Source organism: Seriola lalandi, unplaced genomic scaffold, assembly GCF_002814215.2.
Source record: "Seriola lalandi dorsalis isolate HSWRI2012SDOR001 ecotype SW California unplaced genomic scaffold, Sedor1 jcf7180002054934, whole genome shotgun sequence".
NCBI classification, from domain to species: Eukaryota; Metazoa; Chordata; class Actinopteri; order Carangiformes; family Carangidae; genus Seriola; species Seriola lalandi.
In genome coordinates this window covers 868,087-895,362 of record NW_019525486.1, presented here as the reverse complement: position 1 = coordinate 895,362, position 27,276 = coordinate 868,087, and the positions used below count along the sequence as shown (strand labels likewise).

The 27,276-nt window shown below is 42.9% G+C and overlaps 1 protein-coding gene across 1 annotated transcript in view; it reads right to left on the bottom strand.

Annotated features, from left to right (window-relative positions):
• Positions 1-27,276, bottom strand: part of thsd7ab (thrombospondin, type I, domain containing 7Ab) — a 150,366-nt gene that overhangs the window by 35,995 nt on the left and 87,095 nt on the right. The window contains exons 10-21 of the mRNA XM_023393425.2: positions 24,717-24,832; positions 23,440-23,575; positions 22,934-23,037; positions 20,184-20,378; positions 18,661-18,927; positions 10,806-10,984; positions 10,135-10,140; positions 9,554-9,687; positions 8,629-8,782; positions 7,154-7,295; positions 1,728-1,843; positions 1,031-1,148 (exon numbers count right to left, since the gene is read on the bottom strand). Coding sequence (XP_023249193.1) covers positions 1,031-1,148; positions 1,728-1,843; positions 7,154-7,295; positions 8,629-8,782; positions 9,554-9,687; positions 10,135-10,140; positions 10,806-10,984; positions 18,661-18,927; positions 20,184-20,378; positions 22,934-23,037; positions 23,440-23,575; positions 24,717-24,832 — 1,667 coding nt within the window. The remainder of the gene's footprint in view (positions 1-1,030; positions 1,149-1,727; positions 1,844-7,153; positions 7,296-8,628; positions 8,783-9,553; positions 9,688-10,134; positions 10,141-10,805; positions 10,985-18,660; positions 18,928-20,183; positions 20,379-22,933; positions 23,038-23,439; positions 23,576-24,716; positions 24,833-27,276) is intronic.

Here is a 27,276-nt window from a genome sequence, read left to right as displayed (position 1 = left end):
TCACAACCTCTCTGTCACCAAACCAAGTGATCAGGGCTTTCTGAGCTACAGCAGCTCTCACTCAAATAACAATCAGCTGACAACATCATCATAATGATAATAAAGCTCAAGTCCGCCTCCTCACATTAACCATGTAATTATCGTCCACCTGATGCCATGCACACCTGGGTGGACGTGACACCTGTTCTTGTGTGTTTAATGGAGGTGAGATGATACCAGTCAAGTGATGCATGTGTCTGACATGTTGTAAACCTTTCAACCCCTGAATATAAAGTTTCTCCTTATTTTTCTCCCTTTAGTTTAAGTTTGTTAAATGAATCTTACTCCACACTGTGACCGAGTCAAATACAATATACTGTCTGTTCTGTACCAGCTTGGTCCAACTCTTTCAGACTGAGTAAAATATTCCCCCCAAAACTGATATATTTGGTATCTTCAGTAACTTTATGACCTCCAGTGGAATCTGCAGTTTCTGTGGGTGTGAGCCGTGTTTGGTTGCACAGCGTGAGTTTGTATTGACTCAACCAACAGCAGTGAGCGAGGTTTAAGCTTTAAGCTGGATCACAGGACCTTGTTGTCTGTTACACTTTCAAACTTTAAAACTAGATGTTGTTTGACCATTTGCCATCAACACTGCAAAGTGATCAGGTTCAAACTAATTCGGCATCATCTTTTATTTCATATCTGAAAACAACATTTATAGTCAAGCTTTAATGTAAAGGTGTTTTATTATTTGGATTCTAAGTGCTTGTTTTTGCTTTGCCTTACTTCGCTCGCTCTGGCTTTTACTGCGATTTAATCTCATTATTGTACATTAATAATCATTTCATCATTTCAATATGCTGCTTGATTGATGATGAAAAGATGAACTGGTGTCATGTTAGTAAAAGGTCACAGATTTGTCACCAGTGAGTCAGTTCCCTGATCACACTGGAAGTCGCTCAAGATAAAAAGGCTAAATGTCAAGATCTATTGCACAATGTTAGCTGATTATAGTGTTGAGCAACATCTTTGATACCACGAGTCTTACCCTCCAGTCCGCAGGTCTGTGAACAGTCTGACCAGGCCGACCAGTCTGACAGCTGACAGTTGACGGGACACTCGACCACGCAGGAGATGATCATCTGCCACTTCTTCTCCAGATTCAGCTGCAGCACATTGAGGGTAATTCATGACACATGATCGAGTCGTCCACAACACAGATGAACAGTCATGGCAGCAATCGATCTATGATTGCCAGACAGCAGCTTGACCTCTCAGAACTACAATTCCCAGAAGTCTTTGTTCTGGCAGGGGGAAAGTCTACGCCGAGCAGCATCTGGCCGGCAGAGTTGGAATATCGAAGCTGCTGTGAAAGCCATCCTGACACTGTGTTTTTGTGAATGAGCCAGATGATGAAGGTGGCCAAGGGTTAAATAGCTGTGGGGACGGCTCTGCCACAGGCCCCCGGCTACAATTACAGGGAGCTGGGACACATTATGAATGAATAAAACACTCAGCCTACAGCAACGACAACAATCTCTGCACGGGAATACGTCTGAATATTTCATGTTGCTGTGGGCCTAATAGTACAAGAAGGGTACAATAATATATTGTAATGACTGATGTGATTAAGTCATTAAGAAAAATGAGTGTGTCAAAGAAAGAAAGTAAAAACGAAACTGCCCAAGAAACAAAAAGGGAAAAATACCAAACGAGACACTTGAGGAATTTTCTGCAGGTCTCACCTCCTCGCAGAATTTTATATCCACCGATTTGCCGTCGCTGCGAACACAGTCCAGCATCCGGGTCTTGATGCCGCTCCCACACACGGCGTTAGGACTGAGCTGACATGTGCTCCAGTCTGAGGAGAAACAAAACAAAGCCACATTTACATTTCTGGCGGATAATGTTCATGCAATGCCAAAATAAAGTTAACTCAGAGTGCTTGATACAACACTACAGGGATCTGTTAGTGCCAGGCTGAAATACCAACAACACAGGCAATCCCCCGCGACACAGTATGGGCCATGTTGTTTATAAAGGATTACTACATAATGATGCAACCACAGTCTCGTAGCGCTGGCCACTGAGCATCATTAAGTCCATGCATTTTCTGAATTTGATTCCTTCATGTCACAAGCAGCCCGGGGACTGTCAACTAAAGTCGCACAGAGGTTTTGTCGTTTCTTGGTTGTGCTGGAGGTTTTCTGAGCTTTGTCACGAACAACTCCACATAATGATAGGTTGAATAAATATGCAGTGAACAATTAGCATCTATTTTCCATCACTAATTTCATCTACATCTACTTTCTGCAAATAATCACTCAAAATAAATGTCACAGAAAATAAAACCCAGCGACACTGTCATCACTGGAATTTTTGCTCTGAACTTCATCAGTGCAACTCTAGGAAAAGCTCATTTTCCATCAAAGCATACATCAGAGCTGTTTTGAAGTTTTTCGGGGGCAAGTCCAAATCAGATCTCAAGTCATTTGAGACATGTCTAAAGTCAAGTCTTAAGTAAATTGCGAGTCAGAATGCAAATCTTTCAGGTCTGAAAACTGACAACTAAAATGGCACGCTGTTTGAACATTTCTCCACAGCGAGACTGCGTTCTTTTTAAATGTGTCGGCGTGACGAGCGTGTCGCTGTTCCTGGCTTTCCTCACGCTGTCTTATTTATTTATTCTACCAGAACAACTTGAATGTTTTTGCTTTCAAATCCAGATGTGTCTCCGTGCAGCCAAATCCAAGATAAGATCATATTTGTGACAAAAAACCTGCATTAACTCTTTTTTGGTGTGAGATATTAACATTTTAGATTGAGGAACTCATGTTCTGATTTGGTGTTATTGTACGGGTTTGAGAAGATAACACAAAAGGGTCATTGTGCTGAGAAAGGCGTGATTGACACCTGACGAGTCAGCAACTGTTGTTCTATTGTTCGCCTGACAGGATATAAAGCCAGGTCTTTAGAGAACAGCCGTGTTGGGTCGTCTCTGTGTGCTGCATGACTTAAAGAGATCCGATTCATCACGACGCATCTGTAATTATTCAGAGGACTAAAGACTCTCGACATTCAAGAGGAATTTCTTTCGCAGGGGCAGAAAAAATCAATAAGGGTTAATGTGTTAACAGTCATTTGTTTGCACATCCAACAGAAACAGAGCAACATCAGCATTCATCTGAAGCGGTGTTTGTGTCCATCTGATGAATGGTAAGTCCAACATTTACTGTTTTTGGTCTCGACCAACTCCTGAGGGAAATACATGGCTTCATTAACTGCTGAATGCTCCATGTGTTAACCAGTTAACTGTGTCTCCTCTCCTTGATGCTGGGGTGGTTTTCTACAGCTACACGCTCCATCTGAAAACCACCAAAACAATAAAGTTTCAGGCCGGAAAAACTGAAATTATGTGTGATCATCTTTACAATCGATCCACTGTTAATATGGAAATATTGATTACAGTATGACTCAACCAAGTCCTGACTCTCTCATTCTGGCTAACGTTACATACACCTGGAAAGGACAAAATAAAATATGTGTATAAACACTCTCATGATTTTTATTATTCATTATTTTATAGAGAAATGTTTATACATGAATGCAGACATTAAAAATCAAGATGAACTACAAGAAAAGTTGAAAACCTTTTCATCCTCTAGCAGTCGAGTAGCTGTTAAATCCCAGAGTTCACTCATCACAAATTCTCCAACTACATTTTATAGCCTCATATGATAAATGTTACCCGCCAGCTTGAACAGCTCATAACTTTACCTCACATAGCAAATATTTATTGGTGTTCAGCAGGTTGCTGCGATTCATATTACCGTCCTGGGTGCAAGCAAAGCTGGAAGGCGGGCGAGAGGGAGTCGTGGTATCGACGGGAGCAGGAAGGAAAACGAGAGGAATGTATTCAAGTTACAAGAAAATAGCATTTCACTGGTGTTCTGCTTCTGTATCTGGATGTATTCTCAGTCGAAGCAGGGATGGAGCGCGGGGACAGAACACGAGGAGAGGCTGTTCACGAGTCTTCAAATGCTTGTTGAATGAATAAACCCCAGACAATGAGAAAGCTGTGGTGTCTTAGCTTTTAAAGGGTGAACACACAGAAACACACTGTCGCACCACGTTGTCCTGTGTTACTCTAACAGTTGCTTTATACGCTGATATACAACAGCTCGTCCCAATTCAGGGGCTGCATCCTTCGCAGGCTGCATTTGAAGACCGATTGCGTCACAGCGGCGTGACAGGGCTGTCCTGTTTCGAAGGCGCCTTCAAATGCAGCCTTTTTTTTTTTTTTTTTCCTGTGGCCCCACCTATCCCAAGATTCACTGCTCGCAGGTAATGAAAGCAAACAACACCGACTGAGAGCCAGAGATTACACTTTTAAATAAAAAAGTACTTAAATAAGTAGTAAGTAAGGTTTCAGCTCAGTTCAACAGCTAACGGTACAACTGTTAAAACCAAGGGCCTTAAAACTTCAAGTTATGTGTTGTCAAGGTTGCTAGGCGACAGGAGCGGATACAGCAGGTGACACAAAGCGAAAATCCTCTGTAGGCTAGACTGTCTCATTTCGGTTTATGAAGTCTATGACGGGACACACCTCAACGGGCCGCGTCCTCCGAAGGATACAGCTCCAGCTGATGTACAACGACCAGATTTCTAATATAAAATATCAAGATTTTATCAGACTGATAAAAGATTGATGAGATTTTATGAGGTGCATTGACACAGTGCAACTCCATCAAATTAATTACCAGCTATTTTGCTGACATAAACAATCTCCTCATTCCTTCACTGCAATGTATCTGGATAGATGTTTTAGGACCGACGTGTCATGCATACAAATCAACTACTTTAGGCATCCAGATGACTCAGCAGAACGGCGAGCACGCCCTGTACTTTCCGTACTGTAAGTTCGACTTCAGCTCATTACCTTGCATGACACACCTCCTCCCTCTGCCTCCCTTTCCTTCTGCCACAGCCTTCAAATAATCACCCTGTGTGTTTCTTTGTTGTCTCTTTGGAGTCAGACTCTTAAACAGCTTCTGGCTGGCAAAGATCACTGTCAATAACAGATGATTACTTTGTCAGCAAAGAGGTCATTGGAGGTTTAAAACTGCTCACTTAAATCCAATAACTGTGGCTGCCATCAGCATCCTTTTATGCTGGCATCATTAGTGAGTTGTGTGGGCAGGCGGTCAGATCTAAGTTTTCTCTTCTGACAAAGTAACCAGGATTTAAAAGCAACATCACCACAAGTTTTCCTCAATAAATCTCACCACACAATTTCAGAGCTGTGAGAGGCTGAACCTCGGCACACCTCCACCTTAAAAAATATATTTCTATGAAGTAAAGAGACGACATTTTATTCCAGACTTAGGGTGCAAATGCCTTTAAAACCACAGTGTGCCATGCAAAAAAACCCTCTGTGACAACAGGGAGGCGGAGGTATCATCATGAAGTGTGCCCTCCGCTGACAAAGATGAGTGGCTGTTTTTAGCTGCAGAGAGCTCGTTTGCAAACTCAACTCAGGGAATTGTGTCTCCTTCTGCCGAGGAGCTTTGTGGCACTCTGGGGACCGAAAATAGGGAGATTGCAACAAGAAAAAGCGACAGTAAGAGACTCAGAGAAAAGGCGGCAAGAAAAGGAGAGAAACACTGAAGGAAGAAGCAGCTTGGATGGTCTCGGCATCAACAATGAAAAAAAAAAAGAAAGAAGAAAAGTGTGTTTTACCCAATAATAATCTCTGCTTCTATATTATGTACACACACCTTGGGAAGCCTGCATGCCACTGTGAACCCAGCAGTAGGGATTATATGTCACATCTCTTGGTGTAACAACACAAGAAGGAAGACGGGAGGGTTGGTGAGAATATGAAGCAGCAGCGACGAAGGCAACACAATAAAAATTTCAACAAGTGAAATATAGGAAAGCTGCCAATCTCTCTTCTTGTTTATTTTTTATCGAAATAGTTTGTAACAGTTTCCAGAATGAAATGTGAAAGAGTAACCTCTGTGACGCGGTGATATCCTGCAGATTAGAGAGCAGAGAGTGGGAAGCATGCAAAGTCAAATCTGTCTGATTACAGTAAATCAAAATGTATTTTCTATTCTCAACAGTCACCACAGAGGTGCCACCGAGGAAGGCACTTAACCCACAGCAGCCAACAGTCAAATGTTTTACCTCTACTTCGCTTCCAGACTTTAAAGGTCCCATATTTTACACTTTCCTGTCTTTTATGTGAAGTGTTGATCCATAAGTTTTAAGAACCAAAAACCATCTCAGTGTAGTTTCACATCTCCTCTCTGGAGCTCTAGTAACAACAGGTCGGTGAGCCAATCAGAAGAGAGGAGGCTCAGAGACCGATTGGCTAACAGTTTTCTGAGTGATCGAAAACCAAATCCTGCAAGGTTGGGTTGTGGGTTCAGGTGGGCGGGGCTTGGGCTGTGGCTGAGAGTGGCGACCGCTTTCTTGTGACATCACAAAGTTACAGAAGTCCTGAATACAGGCTGTGAGCATTTCTCTGTGGACTGAGGCTTTGATACTTTCACAGTATTAATATAGAAGCTAGAGCTGATCTATAATCACACTACACATAGAAATCTACCTTTATACAATAGGGGATCTTTAATGGCTGTAACTGCAGAGATCTGCAGAAAAAAAACTTACAAACCGACAAACAAAAAAATGATCCCGTGATCAGAGAGGAGCTTTGCAAAGAGCTCCATTAACATTACATCATCATAACACAGCACACAGGCTGATAAAACCTTGCAAGGTTTGCAATTATCTTACTTGAAAAAAATAAAAGTGATGAGGCTGTTGAAAACAGAAAAACAGATAAGTCAGTTATTGATTCCTTGTCTCGCTGTTAAAACAGATGAGGAGTCTCATTCTGAAGTGGAGACTGTGTTCACAGGGATGTTCTCCCAATTCAATAGCTGTTTTCATATTGGTGTTGTGGTTAAAGTTGAGAAACGTTCAACCCGAAACACCCACGGCAGCAAAAACCTGCTCCGTCCAAAACACAAAGCACCAACAGTATTGTCATAATGAGGAGACACAAGATGTTTTCACGACCTGACAGATGGAAGGAAACTCAGCTTAGTCACTCCAACCCGCTGCACAGATATGAAGCTTTTCTATTTTTCGACATGTACTCCACCTGTGATGTTGTAGAAGTAGTTGAAACAGTTGAGGTTCAGGCTGCACGGCTCCGGATCAGTCGTGTCCGGACACTGCCTCCCCACACTGGGCGACCGGAGGGTGAGCGCCGTCCGCAGTCGATTGTTGGTTCTGGTACAGGGCTGAAACAAAGACGGACCGTCAGAAGCTGCAGCCTGTAGAGTGTGTACATGATTAGGCAGTCCTCATTGCAGAGTGATAAGAAATGAATACAGACGTATCCCTGGACTGGAACAAAGCCACAGAGCTCCTGTCACACTGATGCTCATATTTATTGAACATTAAAGCTGATAACTGTGAATTTGCCTGCTTCTGGATTGTTTCCCAGCTTCTAGAGCCACAATTCATTTAAGATTTCTTGTCAAGACATTCTCCCTCAGTTTGCGCAGGCCCGGTTCCTAGGGATTCCCAGTATGTGGAATTTGATTTTTTTTTTCCAGCGGGAGACGACAGGACGGCTGAAATGGATATTCTGGAGGAATGGTAAACCACCAGATTCTACACAGTCATTGCTTGCTCAGAAGAGAGTTGGGGGAGAAAATGACAGCCTTTGAATAACTCCATCGCCGGCACGATGAATAAAACATGCACGAGGCCCCGCTGGTGCCGCTGCAGACTCCATGTCGAGATTGGAATTGTGGGAAGTCTTTGTGTCAAGCACTTTGGGAGAGAATGGGGTGTGATTAACAATGGCCAATGTGATGCTGCGAGAACAGCAGGTGAAACCGGAGCAGTTAAAATGGCTTTTTTACCACGAATCAGAGGTGTCAGGGCTGGAGGAGCTGAACGGGACGTTCTGACACCTTACATGCTTGTTTCTTTTCTTTTTTTTAAGTGAGAATGAAGATTACGTACATGCTGCAGCCTGTTGGTGTGTGCTCTCCAATCAGGGGCTGGTGTCTCTTTACAAATCTCGACTTTAATATTTAACACAGAGTTGGAAAAAGGATCATTGCATATCTTATAAGTCAATATTTTTCTGAAATGTTTTTGGCCAAATGATAATCACAAACAGCCAGGTTTATGTTCGCCACTACATCACTTCTGTGTGTGTGTGTGTGTGTGTGTGTGTGTGTGTGTAAATGTAAATTTGGAAACCTGCTCAGGAGTTCCGAGTCTTTATCATAAATCACCTTCCTTCCCTGCTGAACACACAGTGAGCAAACTATAATATAGGTGATGTATCAGCCATTTTCTTCCTGCTTCCCAGTTCATATATCTCTTTTATTCTTCCTTGGTGGACGAGAAATAACCTGTTGACAAAGATTCAGTCACTGCTCACAATAATACAGTGCAGCTACGCTTTGAATTCCTCGAGCCTCAGAGGAAATATTTCTGACAAGAAAAAGATATCATGATGAATCTCAGTGGGCTTCACAAAAAGTCTGACGCTCCCATATCTCCTCTGTGTCAGACAGCTGAGCTGCTGCTGTCTGATCTGGGTTCAGCTCTCACCAGGCTGCAGCGGCTCCAGGGCCCCCAGTCGTTGAGAACGCAGTCCTCGGGGCAGGGCAGACGGCTCTCCCTGGCCCCCAGGGGCATCTCCTCCGGGTCACATAGGTAATCCTCCACGGGCTCCGACGGGCCGTCGATGGTGTTCAGCATGCACCTGTGGGATTGGCCGACAGACACACTGAAGCTGACCTCATTTCAGCAAAGCTGATGTTGCGCTCCAGCGAACAAAAGAGACGTTGGCGTTGGCTGGTACATGAGATACTTAGCAACCTGCAGCGGAGTGTGTTCCTCCGTTACGAAGGTCAATATTAAGTAAAAATGGAGAGTCAGTGTAAACACAGACAGTCTGAGCATGGACAAGCTGAATTACAGACCTGAAATGAAGTTGCACTCCACTTTTAACTTTCGTTTTAGGTTTTAACCAATTGTTAAAATACCACAATAAATACACATATACAGAAAAAAAATCCTGGCTTTCCTCGACCACCACTGCCACCACATTTATTTTAAAATTTCACCTTGAAATTGCAGATTTCTAACATCATTTTTTTTATTTGATGTTTTTCAAAAAACATGAAACTTTACTCAGGGTTGTTAGTTTGGATGTGTCACATGTCTTTAAGGTTTGACTGCCTCCAACTGTTTTTTCTTATGAACTAATTAATTACACAGAATGTAAAACAGCAAAACTGTCATTTTCAATCATATAAAAATAAATAATATTAAAAAAAAAGGATTAAAAAAAAGCAAATTGTCACATTTGAAAAGCTCGTTTGGCCGTTTTTGAATCCATTTTCTGTTGACTGACTAATCAACTAATTACTTCAGTGCTACATTTAATAGCTATGAAAATGCAAATATACATTATGCAAATAATGTAAACATGAAGAGAAACAGAAGGACAGAAAAACTCTTTGACACATACCTGACTTTTCTGGTCTGGACGCCTTCGCCGCAGTTCTCCTTTAAGTCCACGTTGCTGACTTTCCACACACTCCACGGCTCAGCCACCCACACGTACTGATTGCAGTCGCTCTGACACGGCACGACCTCATACACCTGAGGACAGAATAACCTTATTCATGTGCTCGACACTTTCACGTGGATTTCATGGCACATTTTCTTACGGCAGGTTAAACCTTGATTGTTGGGACTTTGTGACGATCGCGATCATGAATAGAAAAAGAAAAAAAGTGGCCTCTAGAAATCGTATTTTCATAGATATTTTTACCTTAGCCAAGCAAGTTTGTCAGTTAAGTTTTGCCCAATACGTAGTGATTCAGCTCTCTGAGGTTTAACTCAGCCAACGAGATTATTTCTGCCCCCGGAGCAGCTCTGCCTCTGAGAAATGTCTGTAGAAATAAAACTCCCATCTGCCGTAGTACTTTGTTTACTCACAGTGAGGATATTGTGACTGTGTACATCTATCTGTCAGTGACCTACTGACATCAGTGACACTTAACATCTGTGACTACATTACAAATAGCTGAGAATAGCAGCTCTTACCTGGGCCTGTAGCAGTGAGTCACATCCAGTGAGCATTGAAGTGGATTAAAAAGAGACAGATGGATTAATGAGCACATGCCAACTGTTCATATAGTGCAAAACCTATGATTAATGCAACATTCAAGAGCACATAATCAGAAAAGCCTTTGGCATAAATACCTGTGTGAACAGTGTGTGAGCGCGCGCGCACACACACACACACACACACACACACACACACACACACACACACACACACACACACCAGCACCACCTCAATCTGAATCTGCTGATACTCACAGGCCTGGAAAGCATTTCATTTATTCCAAATCATGGAAACCTGAAGGAGTCAACTGGCTCATGTTGGGGCATTAATATGGTGGATGGGATCCATTTATAGCACCCAGTGCTTTTTGTACTGTTGCTGCTCAGCAAAAAATGAGTGCAGCAATAATGAGGAGAAGGTAAAGCAAAGCTCTGCAGACTCAGGCTAATTATTCATTAATAATTAATTTCTTCCTCTCGCTCTCTCTCTCCTCTGCCTGTGTTGGATATGTATAATATGCATCACACTTGTAATAAGTTTAAATATATTGTTGCACAGTTCATAAATATTCAAGCAACAATGTAGAGCTGAAAACCAGGCTTGAGTACCGAGCTCCAGAGAGCCTCAGCTTCAGTGTCTGCTTCACCTGGTTGATGTGGTCCAGTTTGGGACACGGCCGGCCGCCGTTGTACGGCTTCTCTCTGAGCCACTTGGAGCGAACTTTGACCCCGCTGCCGCAGGACTTGCTGCAGCGCGACCAGTTGGACCATTCGCTAAGTTTACAGTCTGAAGGACAGGGGATGATGCACGCCTCCTCAATATAACCTGAAAGGAAGAGAAGAAAAAACAAAGGCTGTTTGACAGAAAATCAAACACACGTTTACGGTGGTGATTCTGGTGAGCTGAAGGGGATGATGATTCGTAATGGCGCACTAGGTGCACACACCCGTCAGAAGAAACACTGAAAGAGAAAATGATGACACTTTTCAGGCTATGAATATTTAGAAAGCGTATTATAGTCCGTTATTAATTATTTCAGAAGGAAAGAGCATTCACCAGAAAATTGATTCATGAGAAATTACCTTTGAAATAAAACCTTTGTTCTCGCTACATCCTACAAGCAGCCTCGAAGGTTAAGAACGACTGCTTTGGAGAAAAACCTCGGCTGGTTCTTAGAAGAATCTTGTTTTCTTTATCCTTTATGAAACTACATTTGTCCTAATTCCCAAAGCTCAGTTTGTCTTTTCAATCTTACAAGAGACCATTAAAGTTCAAGAACTCTTTAAATGCTACGTGGGGAAAATACCCAGCTGTAAGAGCAAACTATTAACTGATACTTCACAAACTAATCTAACATGCTCTTATTGATTTTCAGCCCAGTGGAATGAAAACAGGGCCAACATTCAAAGGCCCAATTTTATTGTCTGTTATATAAAATTCCAAAAATCTAGCAAAGCAGTGGTTAAGTCTGACAACAAGCTTCATTATTTGAATCTATTTTCCTGGACTGGCGGGGGCATGGCACAGTCAACAGGGGAGGGTTTAACCGTCTCTCTGCTTGTTCCTCTTTGTTTTCCATCTCTGGACTGTGATTTCCTTTGGTTTTGTCGGTACACACAGGTCAAATGTGTTGAAAGAGATTATTGTTCCGAATCTGAACCACACATATTTTCACTTACTCAGAGAAAGAGAGAGAGAGAGAGAGAGAAGGAGAGAGAGATCAGAACTTGATGCTTCTTTTGGGGGGGGGTTACGTAACAGCCTGTAAATCAGTTAATCCTTTGATTAAGAAAATCGACGAGGTGAACGGGCGCTGCCTAACCACTTCCTCTTTCTGATGCGGGCTCTTTTACACTGATGCTTCGCTTCATGCTGAGAGACATGAGGTGCTAAACTGACTGACGGGTTCGCTGTAAACACACTTCCCACGATTTCAGAGGAATCCCACATCGGCCAGTCAGACCGTACAGATCAATTTTGTCAGAGTATTTTTTCTCACTTTAGTTAACCTGGGAAAAGTCTTGCTGAGCACATATGTTCCTTGTGTAGCGCCATCATGCTTCACACTGACACACTGAGCTGCCAGGTACAACAACACATATCCAGTGCCGGCCGCCGGGAGCTCTGCTGGAGCAAATGGAGGATAACTAGAGCGGAGAGTGGCAGTCATTCATATTCTTTGTGCAGAATTTCTGAGTTTTTCCTATAACTGATTTGAACAAGTGACGGCTCACTCTGGGAGCCGTGTCTCAGCCCAGGTTCAGACCCAAAATAGCACTGCAGTGAAATAAAAAGCAGCTGTGTTGGTGTGGCTGTTGTTGCAAATGGTACTATAGAGAATATAATAACAACTGTAATGATGACACAGTGACACAGGATGTGGTCTAACTCAAAGTGCTTATCAAAGCAAAAAGGGGAATACTTTATTTTCACTATAATTCCATCCATAAGTAAGACAATGACAGAATGTGTGACCTTTCTTTGTCATGGGATTCAAACACTTTCTGTAATAAAACATCTCAAAGGTCCGTGGTCGACTTTGTGTCAGTTCAGGGGTCCTTGAAAAAGTTTCAGAATCACGTGAATGTTTGTTTCTTGTAATGTGAGTGTTTCTTTCAGTCTCAGCCCTCAGTTTGGGAGGAGGGTGACGACTTTAGCTCCATAATAAGGAAGTGAGTGCGAAGCCCAGGAGAAAAAAGCTGCGGTTTGTTTTACCGAAGCTGGAATGGTTTATATAAAAAGTAAATTCAAACTGACAGCCGGATGTTTGCCATTCTTCTCCAGCCGCACACATTATTACAAGAGGCTTTTGTGATGTAGTGCGAGTGTCGTGTGAAGGCAGCCTGAGCATTGCTTCGGACGGTGGTTGTTTGTCACAGAGGACAATGTATGCATGAGACAAACCCTGACCAGAACCAAACAAACCTACTCACACTCCTATGTGTCCTTTTAATTTTTCTTTTCTGTTGCCGTCTTTCATCTGCACACGCCTGCTCTCAGAGGTGGTAGCGTCTTGCCTCAAAGCCAGTTTAGCAAGATGGATGGCTGGAGCTTAAACTTGGGGTTTCAACTCGGCTCAGCCGAAGAGGACAGTTGAAGGGTGATCTCGTCGCCCACTCCACCGGCCCAGAGCTGAGCGGTAAGATGCATTGCAAGCTAATATGATTAGAAAATAAAAAGTCTACTTAATCCAGTCAAGACTAGAGTCCTGGCAGCACTTTGGCACCAACTAAATACACAGTGACAGCCATACAGCTGCGCACACACACACACACACACACACACACGCTTCTGCCTGACCTCCTTACACTCTGGTGAACGCTCAACATCTTTACATCAACACCTTGCTGAGTTCAGCATAAGCTCTGAAATAGGCTTCTTCACCTTTGACCTCCCGCTCGAAGGCCCCACAGTTCACTGGGTGCAAATGCTGCAGCACCTCAGCCCTCAGTTATAATATAAACCTGTTAGGTGTCTTGCCGAGCTCTCGGGGAGGTTTTTTTGGGCTGTGTCCAGGTGAGAGATCACCGCTGCTGCCATTAGAAGTCAAGTTGCAACCTGGCACAAGCTCCCGCTGCACCTCCCAAAAGCAGTTGTCACTGCTGTCGGAAGCTTCCCTGACTGCTGCCCCACTTCACCTGAAATCTTAACCATTTTACTGCCCAGCTGATTCTTCAACCCCCCAGTGACAAATGGGATCTACACTGAGATGCCTCTAAAAAACAAACAAGCTTTACAGTAACAACCATGATCAATCAATATTTTGCTTATATCATTATAATTTTACAAGTGTTATATTAAAGTAATTAGCCATAAGGAACATTGTTCAAACAGATCACATGTTAATTTAATCTGTACGTCACCACTATCGATATCGTGGTAACAACACTGCTATTGTGCATTCTCTCTTTTTCTCTTGGCACATGCAGGAACCCACTGGCATCTCCGGCACATTGGCACATTGTTTAAACTTGAAGGGGGATAAATTGATGTAGAAATAGAAGACAACAACTTATTGTGGCAAATACAAAAAGTGCAAAAGATTGATCACTTGCACAGGGATCCATTTGCTGAATTCCCTGAAGCTCCATAACTTCTTGGAATCCTTGGCATTTCTCCCAGAAACTTTCTGAACTCAGTCACATTTTGCACTTTTTAATTTTTTGTAGCGGTTGTTTTGACAAGTAAGATTGTAAAAATGTGGCACGGCAGGTCTAAGAACTGGATGTGCCCCAGCACGAGACAGGTCAGGTTATTATACTAATACTGCTGCATTTTTCTTATTTAAGCCACGTTTTTGTTTTGGCTTCACAACCAGTGAAATCGCTGGTGTGTGTGATGCTACAGAGAGCAAAATGTGCATTTCTCCACAGAGAACTTCTATAACTTTATGGTGTCACAACAAAGCAATCACCACTGTCAGTCATGCCCCAAGCCCCCGCCCACCTGGACCGGCCCTCCAAACTTGCAGGATTTGGTTTCTCTGAGTGTTTTATCTGAAATCTGCTATATGTTTATTTAATCACTCAGAAAACAGTCAGCCAATCAGAAGAGAGGCTCACAGCCTCCTCTCCTCCTGCCCATGAGGTTAGGCACTGCTGGACTGATGCTTAGACCCACAGCAGTTAATGATGTCCTTTTTTCAAATATTTCTTTACTCTCTTTTTGCACTTCTAAGGACCCACTAGGATGCTGGGCCCCTGGGTGCCCACCCAGGATACTCTGATTGTACATCCAGCCAGAATTTGGAATGAAAATTTCATCCACTTGACGGGTGGCTGGCCCGAGAAGCTTTATGTGAACCTTTTGGCTCCAGGAATCCAACATTACTGACTGATTTCTGACCTGTTACTTCCCCTGCACAATCATCTCCATGGCAATGAGGCAGCATAATCCCTGGGAACTCTGAAAATAACTGTGTCCGTCCGGCTCTATGCTCGGGCTGCAGCACAGAGGAAGAAGAAGAAAGAGTCACCAAAGGACAGAGGGACCCTTTCATGTACATGACTAACCTTATCAGACACCGACCTTAGTCCTCAGACCTTGACAGCACACTGCTAACATGTGGTAACACTCAAAGCAGAACAAACTCTTTTATATACGGCACAGGCTCTCAGTGTCTTCCTCTTGTTATTACAAACATCCTGCACCGACGCATGTGTCGACTGCAGTTCTGCTCAGGTTCAAAGGATCCTCAGTCACATCTTTGGCTGTAAGTTTTACCCTTTACGGCTTCACACAGTGACCGGCTTCCCTCCTCCTTCTCCACATCCCGCCGAGACGAGACCAACGCCCCCTGAGCCGTCCTGTGGTATTAAGTCATGGAAAAGGTCAAAGCGTAATGGGTCGCTTACAGGCATTAATACAGGAAATATATGAGTAATGTCAAATATATAGGACAGAGCCGGGGACTCCCAGGGGACGTCCCTCCCTTCACTATTGCCTTTGGCACGATGCCATGTTTGTTGCGTAGTGACATTTTGTTAAGCTGTTACACGCTGTAGTATCATTGAGTAGTTCCATTCATTGGTTGAGTCGTTATGCTTTTCTTTTTTTGTTGAGTAGTTACATTTTTATTGCTCTGCAGTTCTTTTGTGCTGAATAATAATTTTTCTTGAGTCCAGTTTTGTGTTGAGTCTCTGCATTTCCCTCTTGTGGAACAATAAAGATCTGAACTCGGTCTGAATATGCAGAAAAAAAATTATTAACTAATTATTGGAAAAATTAATATTATTATTAATTATTATATCATTATTTTGATTGCAATATGAGTCACATTTTAGTGGGAATGCTTTTGCTGGGATCTGAACCAAACAAGCTTGTTCTCTCACATCTGGAGCGTCTCTCTTTATCGAAAGAATTGCAGCTCCTGCGACTTGGATAATGCTCTTGGCCACATTGCAGTTTCAATAATAATGTGATTAATTGTCCAGCTCTGAATTGAACTGTTTTATTGGCAGTTACATTTTGTTGAGTTTGGTTCACCGTTATAAACATATGTGCAGAGACATCTGCATTATACCCCATTCTTTATTTTGAAAAACAATGGAAACTGTGTCACTCACTCTATGTTGGCAGACCAACACTCTTTCAGTCACTGTGTTGAAGTGTGAGTCTGCTGATTGGTTTTGAGTCTTGACCTGTCTCTGTCTCAGTTGTGATTTGCCTTGATTATATTCAACATGACAACACACTAACTAGATCTTCTTCTGGCTGACTGCAATTACTGCTGGGAACTAATAGAATCAGGAATTTGTCACTCGGATGTTTGCGCTGCTGATTATTACATCAGTCAAGCTTAACTTTGACCATTTAGATTCTTAAAAGTTAAAAGAAAAACACATGATCTACAAATTTCCAAAATCATTTAAAATGTTTTAATCTCTGAAGTTCATGATCCTCAAATTGTTTCTCGCAGCATGTGTGTTAACTCCGAATGGCACTCAGGAACATTCAGCGTTATCTTCCCTCATAGTATTCACTCCCTCTCATGGAGGAGCAGGGCAATCTGAAAAGTGAGCACCACGACAAAGCTTGGATCAGTGTGCACTTTTAATGAGAATCCCCCTTTTTTCTGTTGATGTCTGTGGAATATGGAGATAACAGCGGCACAGTTCGCCTGATCGACATCGTTGCCGAGAGCATTGTGTCAGCAGCGGAGTCGCGGAAGGACTCTGTCTCCTCCTCCATCAAGATTAAAAGTGATGATGGCTGCGATGGAGAGAACGGAACGGAAAATGAAGGAGGGAGTGGCAGAGAGAACGGGGGGGGAAGAGGGACTGAATGGTAGGGATAAAAAAGAGCTTTAATATCTTTTTGAGATTCACATGTACTAACGCCAACCCCTCATGAATGTGTTTTTGTTTTTCTGTGCACCTCAAGGAACATTTCTTTCTTTTTTTTTTTTTCTAAGCTCAATGATGCTTGAAGATGAATGCATGGGTGCACACACACACACACACACACACACACACACATACGCTCACAAACATTCACATAGGTGTAAAAATACACAGAAGCTGACAAACACACACAAACACACACACAACCCCGTCTTTACGATGTGCTCTTGTCACACCCACACTCAGATTAACTGACGCATATCTGAATCTGTGACTCACACAAGGAGACTAAAACCATGTTTATATATGCACAACACTGATGTATTCATTTGAACATCTCCCGCATTCTATTTCACAGCAATTTCACAACGAGTTTCTGAGCCCAGATTCTTTGCTTGAAGTATTTTGGATCTAAGATAAGACCTTACAACGAGGAGACAAATGATTCTGACAGGAATGTGCCGGAAAAAGGCCTCCTTATGTGAAACTAGGTATTCAGAATGAGTCGCTAGCCTCCGTGGGAGGGGCTCGCATATGTGCACAAACAAAATCTTTCACTTCAGATGAATATTTAACAGAACAAAAAGTTATTCTTGCATCTGCAGCTTTTCCGGTGTGCTACAGTATATTTCTCACCTGAAACTGAGAAGTCGAGGCTGGCGAGCGAAAAGATCTGATTCGCTACATAAAGGGTTACACCCAAGACTAGAGATGTGTTTCTGTGCTTCAGTGCAGATTCCTGCTTCCATCATCAGGGGTTACAGGCCAGGTTAAAAATGTCACTTTATTTGTCCAGGTCAATTCGTCAACAACATCGCTTTCCACACACAGCGTCTCTTACTCTGGATAATTCATATAACACCCTGTCAACAGTTTTCACTGGGACTGTTTCTTCATTAAAAAGTAAATCCAATGAAAAAACTAATCACAGCAACTTTTTTAATGAGTTATGGAATACTGTCTTTCAGTCTCTCTTTACCCACTGCACACATTCGAAAATCAATCTGAGTGGGGTGGGGGAGAGGAGGGTGTCAGAGGGCGTGGCTCAGGAGAGGCAAACCCGGCAAATGCTTGGGGCCCCCCAAGGAGAAAAGGGGGCCCCCTGATGGCCCCGAATATTGGCACATTTTGCAATGATAGCCATGATAACCCCCTTAAACATCTCATAAAGACACTACTGAGTGAGCTGCTGTTGCCCCAAAACCCCTTAAATATGATGATGTGTGCTGTAGCTAGCATCTGCCCATTGCCTGCATGTGAGGCGTTAAGGGGACATCTGTAAATTGTAGCATCTGCCAATAGTCTGCACGGGGGCTGGCCACTGGCTCTGCTAAGCTAAGCTAGCTCAGTGGTATCACAGCGGTTTGATCAATACATTACTATAAACAGTATTTTATTATATATTATCATATATCATGTCATTATGCCTAACTCAAGGAGGTTGTTAAATTTACACCACATGCCATCTGCAGCACTGATGAATGTTTTTATGTGTATTTATTTTTGTGTTTAATCTTCCAAAGCTGTGAGCCCCACAAACACAAAATCCATTTACCCCCATGGTACTGCAGCGGCAGCTCAGAGGGGGATATGTCAAAACTTGAACAAATAAAAATAACCTCTGCGGTCACAAGCTCACAAACATGCACATGCGCTCACCGTGACTGTTGCAGCGTGAGGTCTCCACCAGCCTGTTGTCCTGGTCGTAGCACACCATGGCCTGATAGCGGTAGCCCTGCCCGCACTCCTTGATGTCTCCCTGGACCTTCATTCCCAGGATGCTCTCCACTCTGCCTCCCTCAGGAAGGATGCAGTCCGACCAGTTCCCCACCGGCTGGGCGTTGTACTTGTCGCAGGGACAGTACTGGGTCTCACTCAGAGGATACATTTGCGTGTTCTTGCACTTGTCTTTCTTCTTGCTCCTCCCTGAGGAGCGGAGAGGAAGAAGAGATCAGCCAAACTGCCTTCGGAGAGGTGACTCCGCTCGTTTGCTGGTGTTGGTGGATTTCTGTCTCGCTGAGTTTCACCCCGACGTGCTGAGGCTACTTTCTTGGCCTTGTTTGGTAAAGTCTACTCACTGACAGCAACAGAAACTCCTGAGGACAGATTACGCTCGCAAAATGCTTTCAAGCGGAGTGATCTCTCACTGAAACAACCTGACATTTCTTATCCTCAGACATGTCAAACATCTTCGACTGATGCGAAGAAACTTTTTTTTCTTGTGGCAGTCTATCATTAGGAGCTGTTTCCCATACAAATAAAGAGATATGGCATATTTACCTGCGGGTTCCAGTCTCTGCATCAAGCTGGCCTTCTTGTTTTTTTGCATTAAAATGATTCCAGCTGAGGTCTGATTTATCCTGCATTAGAATCAGGCAACAAGCAGCATACTGCTGTGTAGTGTGCTATAATGTGTCTGTAGAGGTCGGAGAATATGTTTTGCTCCACTGACTTTGTGTTGTCTTGGTATTGTTTTGGATTGAGCTAAGATTACTGAGACTAATAAGAGGATATAGACGTATTTTTCACTCGTAAAAAGATCTGAGGGACTGGCCAACATCTAACATATTGTTGATAACCTCTGCCAAATGTAGCAGCAGGATTCTGGATAAAACTACAAAATCCATGCTCCTTCCTTTCTGATTTAAACCTTGGAACCTCTTCAAAGAGTCTTAATATGCCTTACATGACCTCTCTGCTCTCGTATACGTCGCTGAATGGGTCAAAACATATTCAACATTCACATCAGGAGAAAATAAAAGCCATTCAAATCCACTTTCTCACTGTTTAAAGTTGTCTTTTCAACCCCCACAAACCTCTCGCGCAGGTGCATTAATGCATTGCACCACTTTTGTCATTTTTGCTTTTACGGCTGTGATGCACAGGACAGCTCTCCGGGGACACACTGATGGATAACAAAGGCTGAGGAGTCATTTCATATTTGTTGCTTTAATCCCACTGGAGCATTTAGCTGGCAAGAACTATGTGAACAGATTTATGACCTTGTGTTTCATTTTACTGCTCTTGGAGTTTTGCCCACCAACATTACCCCCCCATCCCCCCAGCCCCCCCCAAACTGCTTTGTGCCTCATCAACACTTAAACTACAGAGCAAATAAGCTTGTCTGAAAAGAGTTCACATCAACAGCCCATTGTGTGCGCTGTGCCTCTCTCTGTTCTCACCTATCAATGCTCTCTTTCTGGTGCGGACCCCCACGCAGTCAGCTGTGCAGGACGAGAACTTGGACCAGTTGGTCAGCTGGCAGTCATCCTGGCAGGGGAGCTGACAGCGCTGAGTGATGGCGGGCATGGCTTTGGCGAATTTCAGACACTCGCTGATGTCGGCCTGCGTCCCGTCCAGCTGGCGACAGGACACAGCTGGAAGAATTAGAGGAAGTCGTGTCAGAAAGGCTCCATTAGATGGTGTAGGCCATTACATAGTTTAATGCTGATTGTTTCAGCAGACTATTGATAGTCAGAGCAGGTACTGAAAAGTGCAAGACAAAGATATATGCTAATAAAGCAGGAAATGAGTCAACTGCAATGGCGGAAAATACATTTACTCAAGGTCTGGACGTTCTGTGAAAACAGCTTTGTGCTACTTGTACTTTACATCATCTGTTCTATGTGTAATAACATGATTATGATGATTAAAATGTGAGTCATTCTGCCTATATGTACTTTTCCTTTCAACAGTTTCACAGTTTATTACCTTTTGTCGTTAAAAATAGTTTGACATTTTGAGAAATGAGCTTTCAAAGAGAGAATTCGAGATACAGAGGAGATCGAGACCACTCTCAAATATATCTGATAAATACGGTATAAAGTTAAAGCCGGCAGCTGGTTATGAGACTGACTAGCACATGCCGCTCTGTAAAAGCATATATTGCAAGATATGACATACACCAGGCTAGCTGTTTCCCCATGTTTCCAGTCATTATGCTAAGCTAAGCTAAGCTAAGCTAAGCTAACTACTGGCTATAGCTTAATTCTATATTTAATGGAAGAAATGAGAATCAGTCTTCTCATTTAACCCCTGTAAGTATTCCTCCTTTAATTCATTATTTTAGTATTTCTCTGCTGTAACTGAGTATTTTCCCATCGTGTTGCTCGTCTCACTGGAAGTGTCTGACTGGACACTCCAGTAATTTAGTATCGCATTTCCATAAATCAAATGATGGCACTTGAGTCTTTTTTCTCAGAGCTGCTGAGAGAGATGAAGCTGCTCCAGAGCTTCACAAGGCACTTTACGTCTGTTTCCTCTGGCTCTCGCTGGCTCCCTGTGACTAATACAATTACTTTGATATGTAAAACCGGTGTAGTGCCCCTTTATGTAGACCCTAACACTTCTTCCCCCGCTGGTGAGCTACATAACATCAAAAATAGATTTAAAGAGGGGGAACTAAAGAGTTAATGAAAAATAGATCAGAACTGTGCTCTTCACATTAGATCTCATGAGGGGCCAAATAACAATTATGAGCATGGCAGACACAAATGCATTTGTTTTGAAGCCCACGAGTCAGTTCGTCTTGGCTTGCATCATCCCATTCTTTGTTCTATCAATTAGGGGTATTACTTGTGTTGCTGCAGTATTTCATTTTCCTGTGATGCAGACGTTCTGCAGGGTTGTACCTTCATAGAAAAATCAATCCCTAAGCACATTTTTCTGCTGAACCCCTGCGGGCGCTGCTATTGGTTTGGAAAGCCTTCATCTGATGGTGTGTGAGGTCAGGTCTTATCTTATGCGAGAGTGTGTGTGTGTGTGTGCAAGAGAGAGAGAGAGAGAGAGAGAGAGAGAGAGAGAGAGAGAGAGAGAGAGAATAGCACATGCTCCCAGTTGTTCTGTGTGTTTAATAGTGCCACCACAGTGTTTTTTGTTCCTTCCTCTAAGGAAAGCCTCTGTCCAGGTAAGCAACACCGCCAGAAAACACAGAGCAGGGAAGACAGTGTGTCTCATTTGGTTTCAGTCAATGACAAAATGATTTCTGCCATTTACAAGTGTCAGAGGTGTGAAAACAAGTGCAGGAGGGCCAGGACGTCAGGTGTCACATGGTATTAAATCAGGGAAAAGCTGCATGGAATCTGTAATAGCAGAGACAACTTCATACAGAGATCCCGCTGCACTGACGTGAAGAAGACCCCTTTGTCTGTCCGGCCAGCCATTCGCGCTTTTCATTAATAGACTGATTATTCCATTAATTAATGTAAGTTAGCGAAGAAGAAACTGAAATATGATCACTAATAATGGCCTTCTATAGGAGCTCGAATGTAATGAAATTGATCATTCTGCGTGACCCTCTGAAATTGGATTTTTCTGAAAGCCTCCCAGGACGACATGGTACATCCGTCCTCTAATAATATAATAAAATAATAAAAAAAACTTAAAAAAGGCAAGAGGAAATATGCTTTTAAAGAGGGAGAGCCACAGCTCCTTTAAAGCACCCTTCATTTATGTGTTGAGCCCATATGAACAAGAGGTTGAGCTGTCGTAAGCTACTGGCAAGGTGCAACATCTTCTCCAAAATTTCAACATTCGATTAAAATTGCATGACAAGAGCCGGAGGTGGACAAGAAACCAGCGGTGAGACAACCCGAACTGTCAAACGAGTCTCAAGAGCCGCCGTGTTGAATTGTGAACACATTTCCTTCCACACTTAGGAGGATTACAAGAAATAAAAATAAAATAAAAAATAACCAGAATAAAAAACTTTGGTTGATGTTTTTAAGGGTGTCAGCCCCAGTTTATGTTGTTTCTTGTAAGTTGGAGGATTTGATTTGTGCTCTAAGTAAACTGGCTTTAATTTGGCCTTTTCTCTAAACCCTGGCACGTCCAATCTGCCGCCTCGGGGGCCGCGATGCACCGGTGCTGAGGGATCGGTTCACGGAAAAGACACAGAGGGGAAACGGGAGATGAAGAGATTGGTTTTCTTCACCTCTTGTCTGAAGTCCTTGTCCACAGGTCTCCTGAGCGCTGGGATTGTCCTGTCTGAGAAACCACGGGACCAGCTGGCACTTTCTCCATTTGTGGGTTTTCCACCTGGAACAGACCAGGACAGGACACAGCGTTCTCCTTTCTTTTAGTCAGTCAGAGAAACTGAGTCAACTTGAAGATTTCACCCAGTGTTCTTCACATTTATTCAGATATTACATCAGTTTTATACTTGACATTACTCAGTAACCTCCACATACAGTCATGACATTCAAAAGTGGCGTGACACCCATTACACCCAAACACATTCATAGCTTCATCCTATCACACCGTCTCCTCCTGATGACTGCTCTGCACCGGCCTTAAATCCCAGGAGATGGGAGGACACAAACACATAAACTATGAGCCTTAAGGTCTTCTAAATGTCTCAGCCCACTTACTCTAATTTGCCAAAATCTGGAGAAACCTTTATCTGACATCAGTATTATGGGATTGCTCCAGTGCCTTTACCTGAAACCCGGACAGACGCTGGGCACCTCGCAGTCCCTCTCCTCCTCCAGCACCTCTGGACACTCCTGTCCTCCGTTGGATGGCAGCTGGATGATAAGACGCTTCCTTGATTGCTTTCTCTTCACAGCGTTTCCAGCTGCACAGACACAGACACAGACACAATTCTTGAATTAAAATAAGAAATGTCTGCATGGGAAAGTGATGAGAAAAATGTCAAAATGATAAGCTAGGCGGCTCCTTTAATAGTCCTTGAAGAATGGGCTTGGAGACCACTATTGCCAGATCTAATTGACAGCTATCGTAGACAACATGCACGTCTGATTACCTGCGATATCAAGCCAGCAACGATGATGTAGAAAAATCCCATTAGAGCTTGGAATTGACTCAGATTAAATTTATGGTATTTACATGTGTGGAGATGCCCTCGAGTAGTTCATTAAGATGAAACGAGCCTCTGGGTGCTCCTGAACCCAGCGTTAAACCTTTTGTATGTGGGTGGTGTGTAATTCTCTGCACAAGGTGAAGATATCAACAGCATCGCATTAAAATGCGCAGCCGCTGCTGCAGCACGCTCCGAGTGAAGAGATTTATGTCGGAGTGTCACACGAAGAGGTCATAAAAATAGGGACAATAATGATCTTCAGTCGTAAATCAATATAATGTATTTGCCACTGCTCAACAGCTCGGGCGAGATGGCCGCCTGACAAAGGTGACCTCCTCTGAACATTGTTTTCCCTTCACAGCACGAAAACTACAACAACGTCACGCACTCGCTGACACTTGTAGCCATGGGCGAGTCGGCTCGCCGGGCGCACTAAAGGAGGTCAGCCCAAAGATTGTCTTACATGCCAACCTGTCAAACTAATTACGTGTAACAAGATGTGAGTGCACGTGTCTGTGTGGTAGCTAATGTGTCTGGCTCTGATCCGCCTCTGTAGTTTTTCTACATCATTAAATTAAACTTGCGTCTGTGTATATGTCTAGACTGGGATAGAGTCAGGGCAGCACATGTTTATTTAATGATTATTGTTTATTATCAAATTATAGTTCCTAAGACTATGAAACCAAATACTGTAAGCATTAGAAACCCTTGCCATAAACACTATTTTCTAAATTAAGTAATAAAAAACTACCAAAGACAGGCTGAAACTACATCAAAACGATCTAATTAAAAAAGGAAATAAAAAGCTTTAGTTAGAGTTTAATAACCATGACAGTATGAGGCTGTATAACTTCACATCAGCTGGGTCATCTCATCTTTTCGTTTTCCACCGTACCTGCGTCGCAGGTAACGGGACAGGGTGTCCAGTCGCTGAATGGGGTCACGATACAATCCTTCTTGCAGGGCAGCTGACACGGTCGCACGGTGCTGGGGCGAGGGCCGTCTGGACACCTAGGCAACAAAAAACACACTCAGCAGGGCTGTAGAGTCGCACTGTGGGGGCTCATGCTGGGCTACACATTCACCAACACACAACAGTGAGAGGTCTGAGGCCAAAAAATTGAATTATCTTGATACACGGCAGCAGATTCTTTCTCAGTGGTTTTTTCAGGGAGCCACTCAACCGCCATAAAAACACCCTTATTACAACTGAATCCAACCCATGGTAAAAAAAACCCCATCTTAGGTAAACATCAGATTCACATCACTGGCTGTTTAACAAGAAGCACCAGTTACACCTCGCCTGCTCTTTGCCCTCAGGATTGTAGAAACCCAAATTTCTGCTCATTTTCAAGCTGTTTACGGGGAGAGCCTGTAAATTCACTCTCAAATGAAATCCAAAAATGTGTCTTATGGGCATGTTTCTTTTGAGCCCTCACAGGAAGTAGCAATTTAACAAGAGAAGAAAAAAAGAAAAAAAAGAAAAGCTTTGCACACAACTGCAAGATGAACATGTAGAAGGAGACACCATGAGTGTTTCACCTCCTCACACTAAGCCCATAAAAATATACGGTCAAGGGCATTTTATTAACCCTCATAATATCAATACGTTTCGCTCAGTGCTTCATCAGGATCTTGAAGAGGCACATTTTCATAGTAAAAGATCATTGAACATACAGTATATTTTTATGGGCTGAGCCACTACAGTGTAAAAGCTGGAGCCGTCTTCCAGAACCGAAGTGAAGTTGAACTGAGAATCTTGTCGCTTGTCGGTCCAGCATTTTACTGTCATCAAGTGATTTCTAGTTACTGAAGGTCAATGTGTTTTTTGTCTGTAAAACATCAGGCAGTCCCCTGTGACTTCCACATACAGAGGACTCCACCGACATTTGAAATGTTGACTGCTAGAGGTTTAAACCATGAGCTTTCATAAATATCTCTGTAGAGGTTTGGCACACCAGCCGTCTGGGTTTTGCTTTAATACAGAATGTAATTATTCGAGGCACAATCTAGGGCAATAAAAGTAATCACATCCAGTTTATGTCTGATGAATGCCATCTGGCTGACAGCACATATAAAGAAGAGGTGGTCATATCCCCCGACAGAGCACAGCGGGCATTACGGGAGATGTTTAGCAGGTCTATATGAGGATGCTTTATATTAATTACTCTGCTGAGGACACAGAGCTCCTGAAAGGCTAAAGCCAGCAGGACAGAAACTCCCTTGTTTTAACTGCATGCTGCTGTCAGTAAGTGATAATCCTTTCGATGGCACAGAATACAGGGTCAAGATATTATGTTATGGTTAATCTCCAGTCATTTAAGTACCTAAGGTCCCTCTGTGCATACGACTGGACCAAGATAAATAGGTCGAGATAGACCTGCTGGAAGACATCTGGTAATGTGATCTCTGCAACACTGCGTCCCCGGGCTCTCAGCCGGATGTTGCCGCTCTGTTTCCTCATGTATGGCTGACACGCCGATCATCTGGGTCAGGTTTAATGTTGCTAAGAATGAACGCTCTCCTCTGGGCCTTCCATACTCGTTAGCGTGGTGTTATCGGGGGGAAGCGATAGGGAGCCTCACAGGCCAAATGTAATAATGTAACAGTGACACAAGGAGAGATTTATTTTTAATACCAATAGACAGAACTAAATCCCTCTCGAGCGGAACAAATCCTCTGGTGTCTTCAGACGAGTGAATGGTCCTCAGGAAAAAAGAAAAGGAAAAAAATAAACAGCAAGGGGAAGATACATTTAGATTTCCTGTTTCCAGCTGATGCTCACATCCGTGAAGAAGTGAATGAACAGGTGTCCCGCTCAAGGACACTTCAACAAGGCTGTTGAAAATCCAACCTGCGAACTCAGACTGGAGTGTCTGCTGACAAGGATTTTCATCAATTTGTATAGAAACGTATTTTAACTCTAGAGTCTGTTGAGATCAGAAACGGCTTCATCAAGGGAAACCTGGTGTGAAGATGGAAATAAAGAGAGCAAAGAGAAATCTACAAGATCTAAATACAATCAAAGTTTCTACAGATAAGAGAGAAAAGCAGTTTATAATATGAGTAGTCCAATAAGCAGGAGGCCAATATCAAAGCTGCAGGTTCAAGAAGCAAATTTATTGAAGAAAAAATAAACACAGCTTTTTCGTTTTTGTGTCATAAGTTCATTTTTTTTTTTTACCGTTTCAGTTCAAAATAATAAAACAGTTATTTCAGCCTCAAACTATTTTCCAGTGAGTTCACCAAAGAGGTTATTATCCGGATACTGAGTGAGTTTTATTGGGTGGTAAAATGAGTTTTTTTTCTGGTATAAAATATCTTCAGACTTCTCTGTTTTGTTGGATTTTTCAGTTTTTTAAAATACAGCGGGACTCCTGTATACTAACTATATACAAATGTTACATCTCCTATTTATTGGTTCTTGACTCGGACATACAGATATCTCTCAGTGT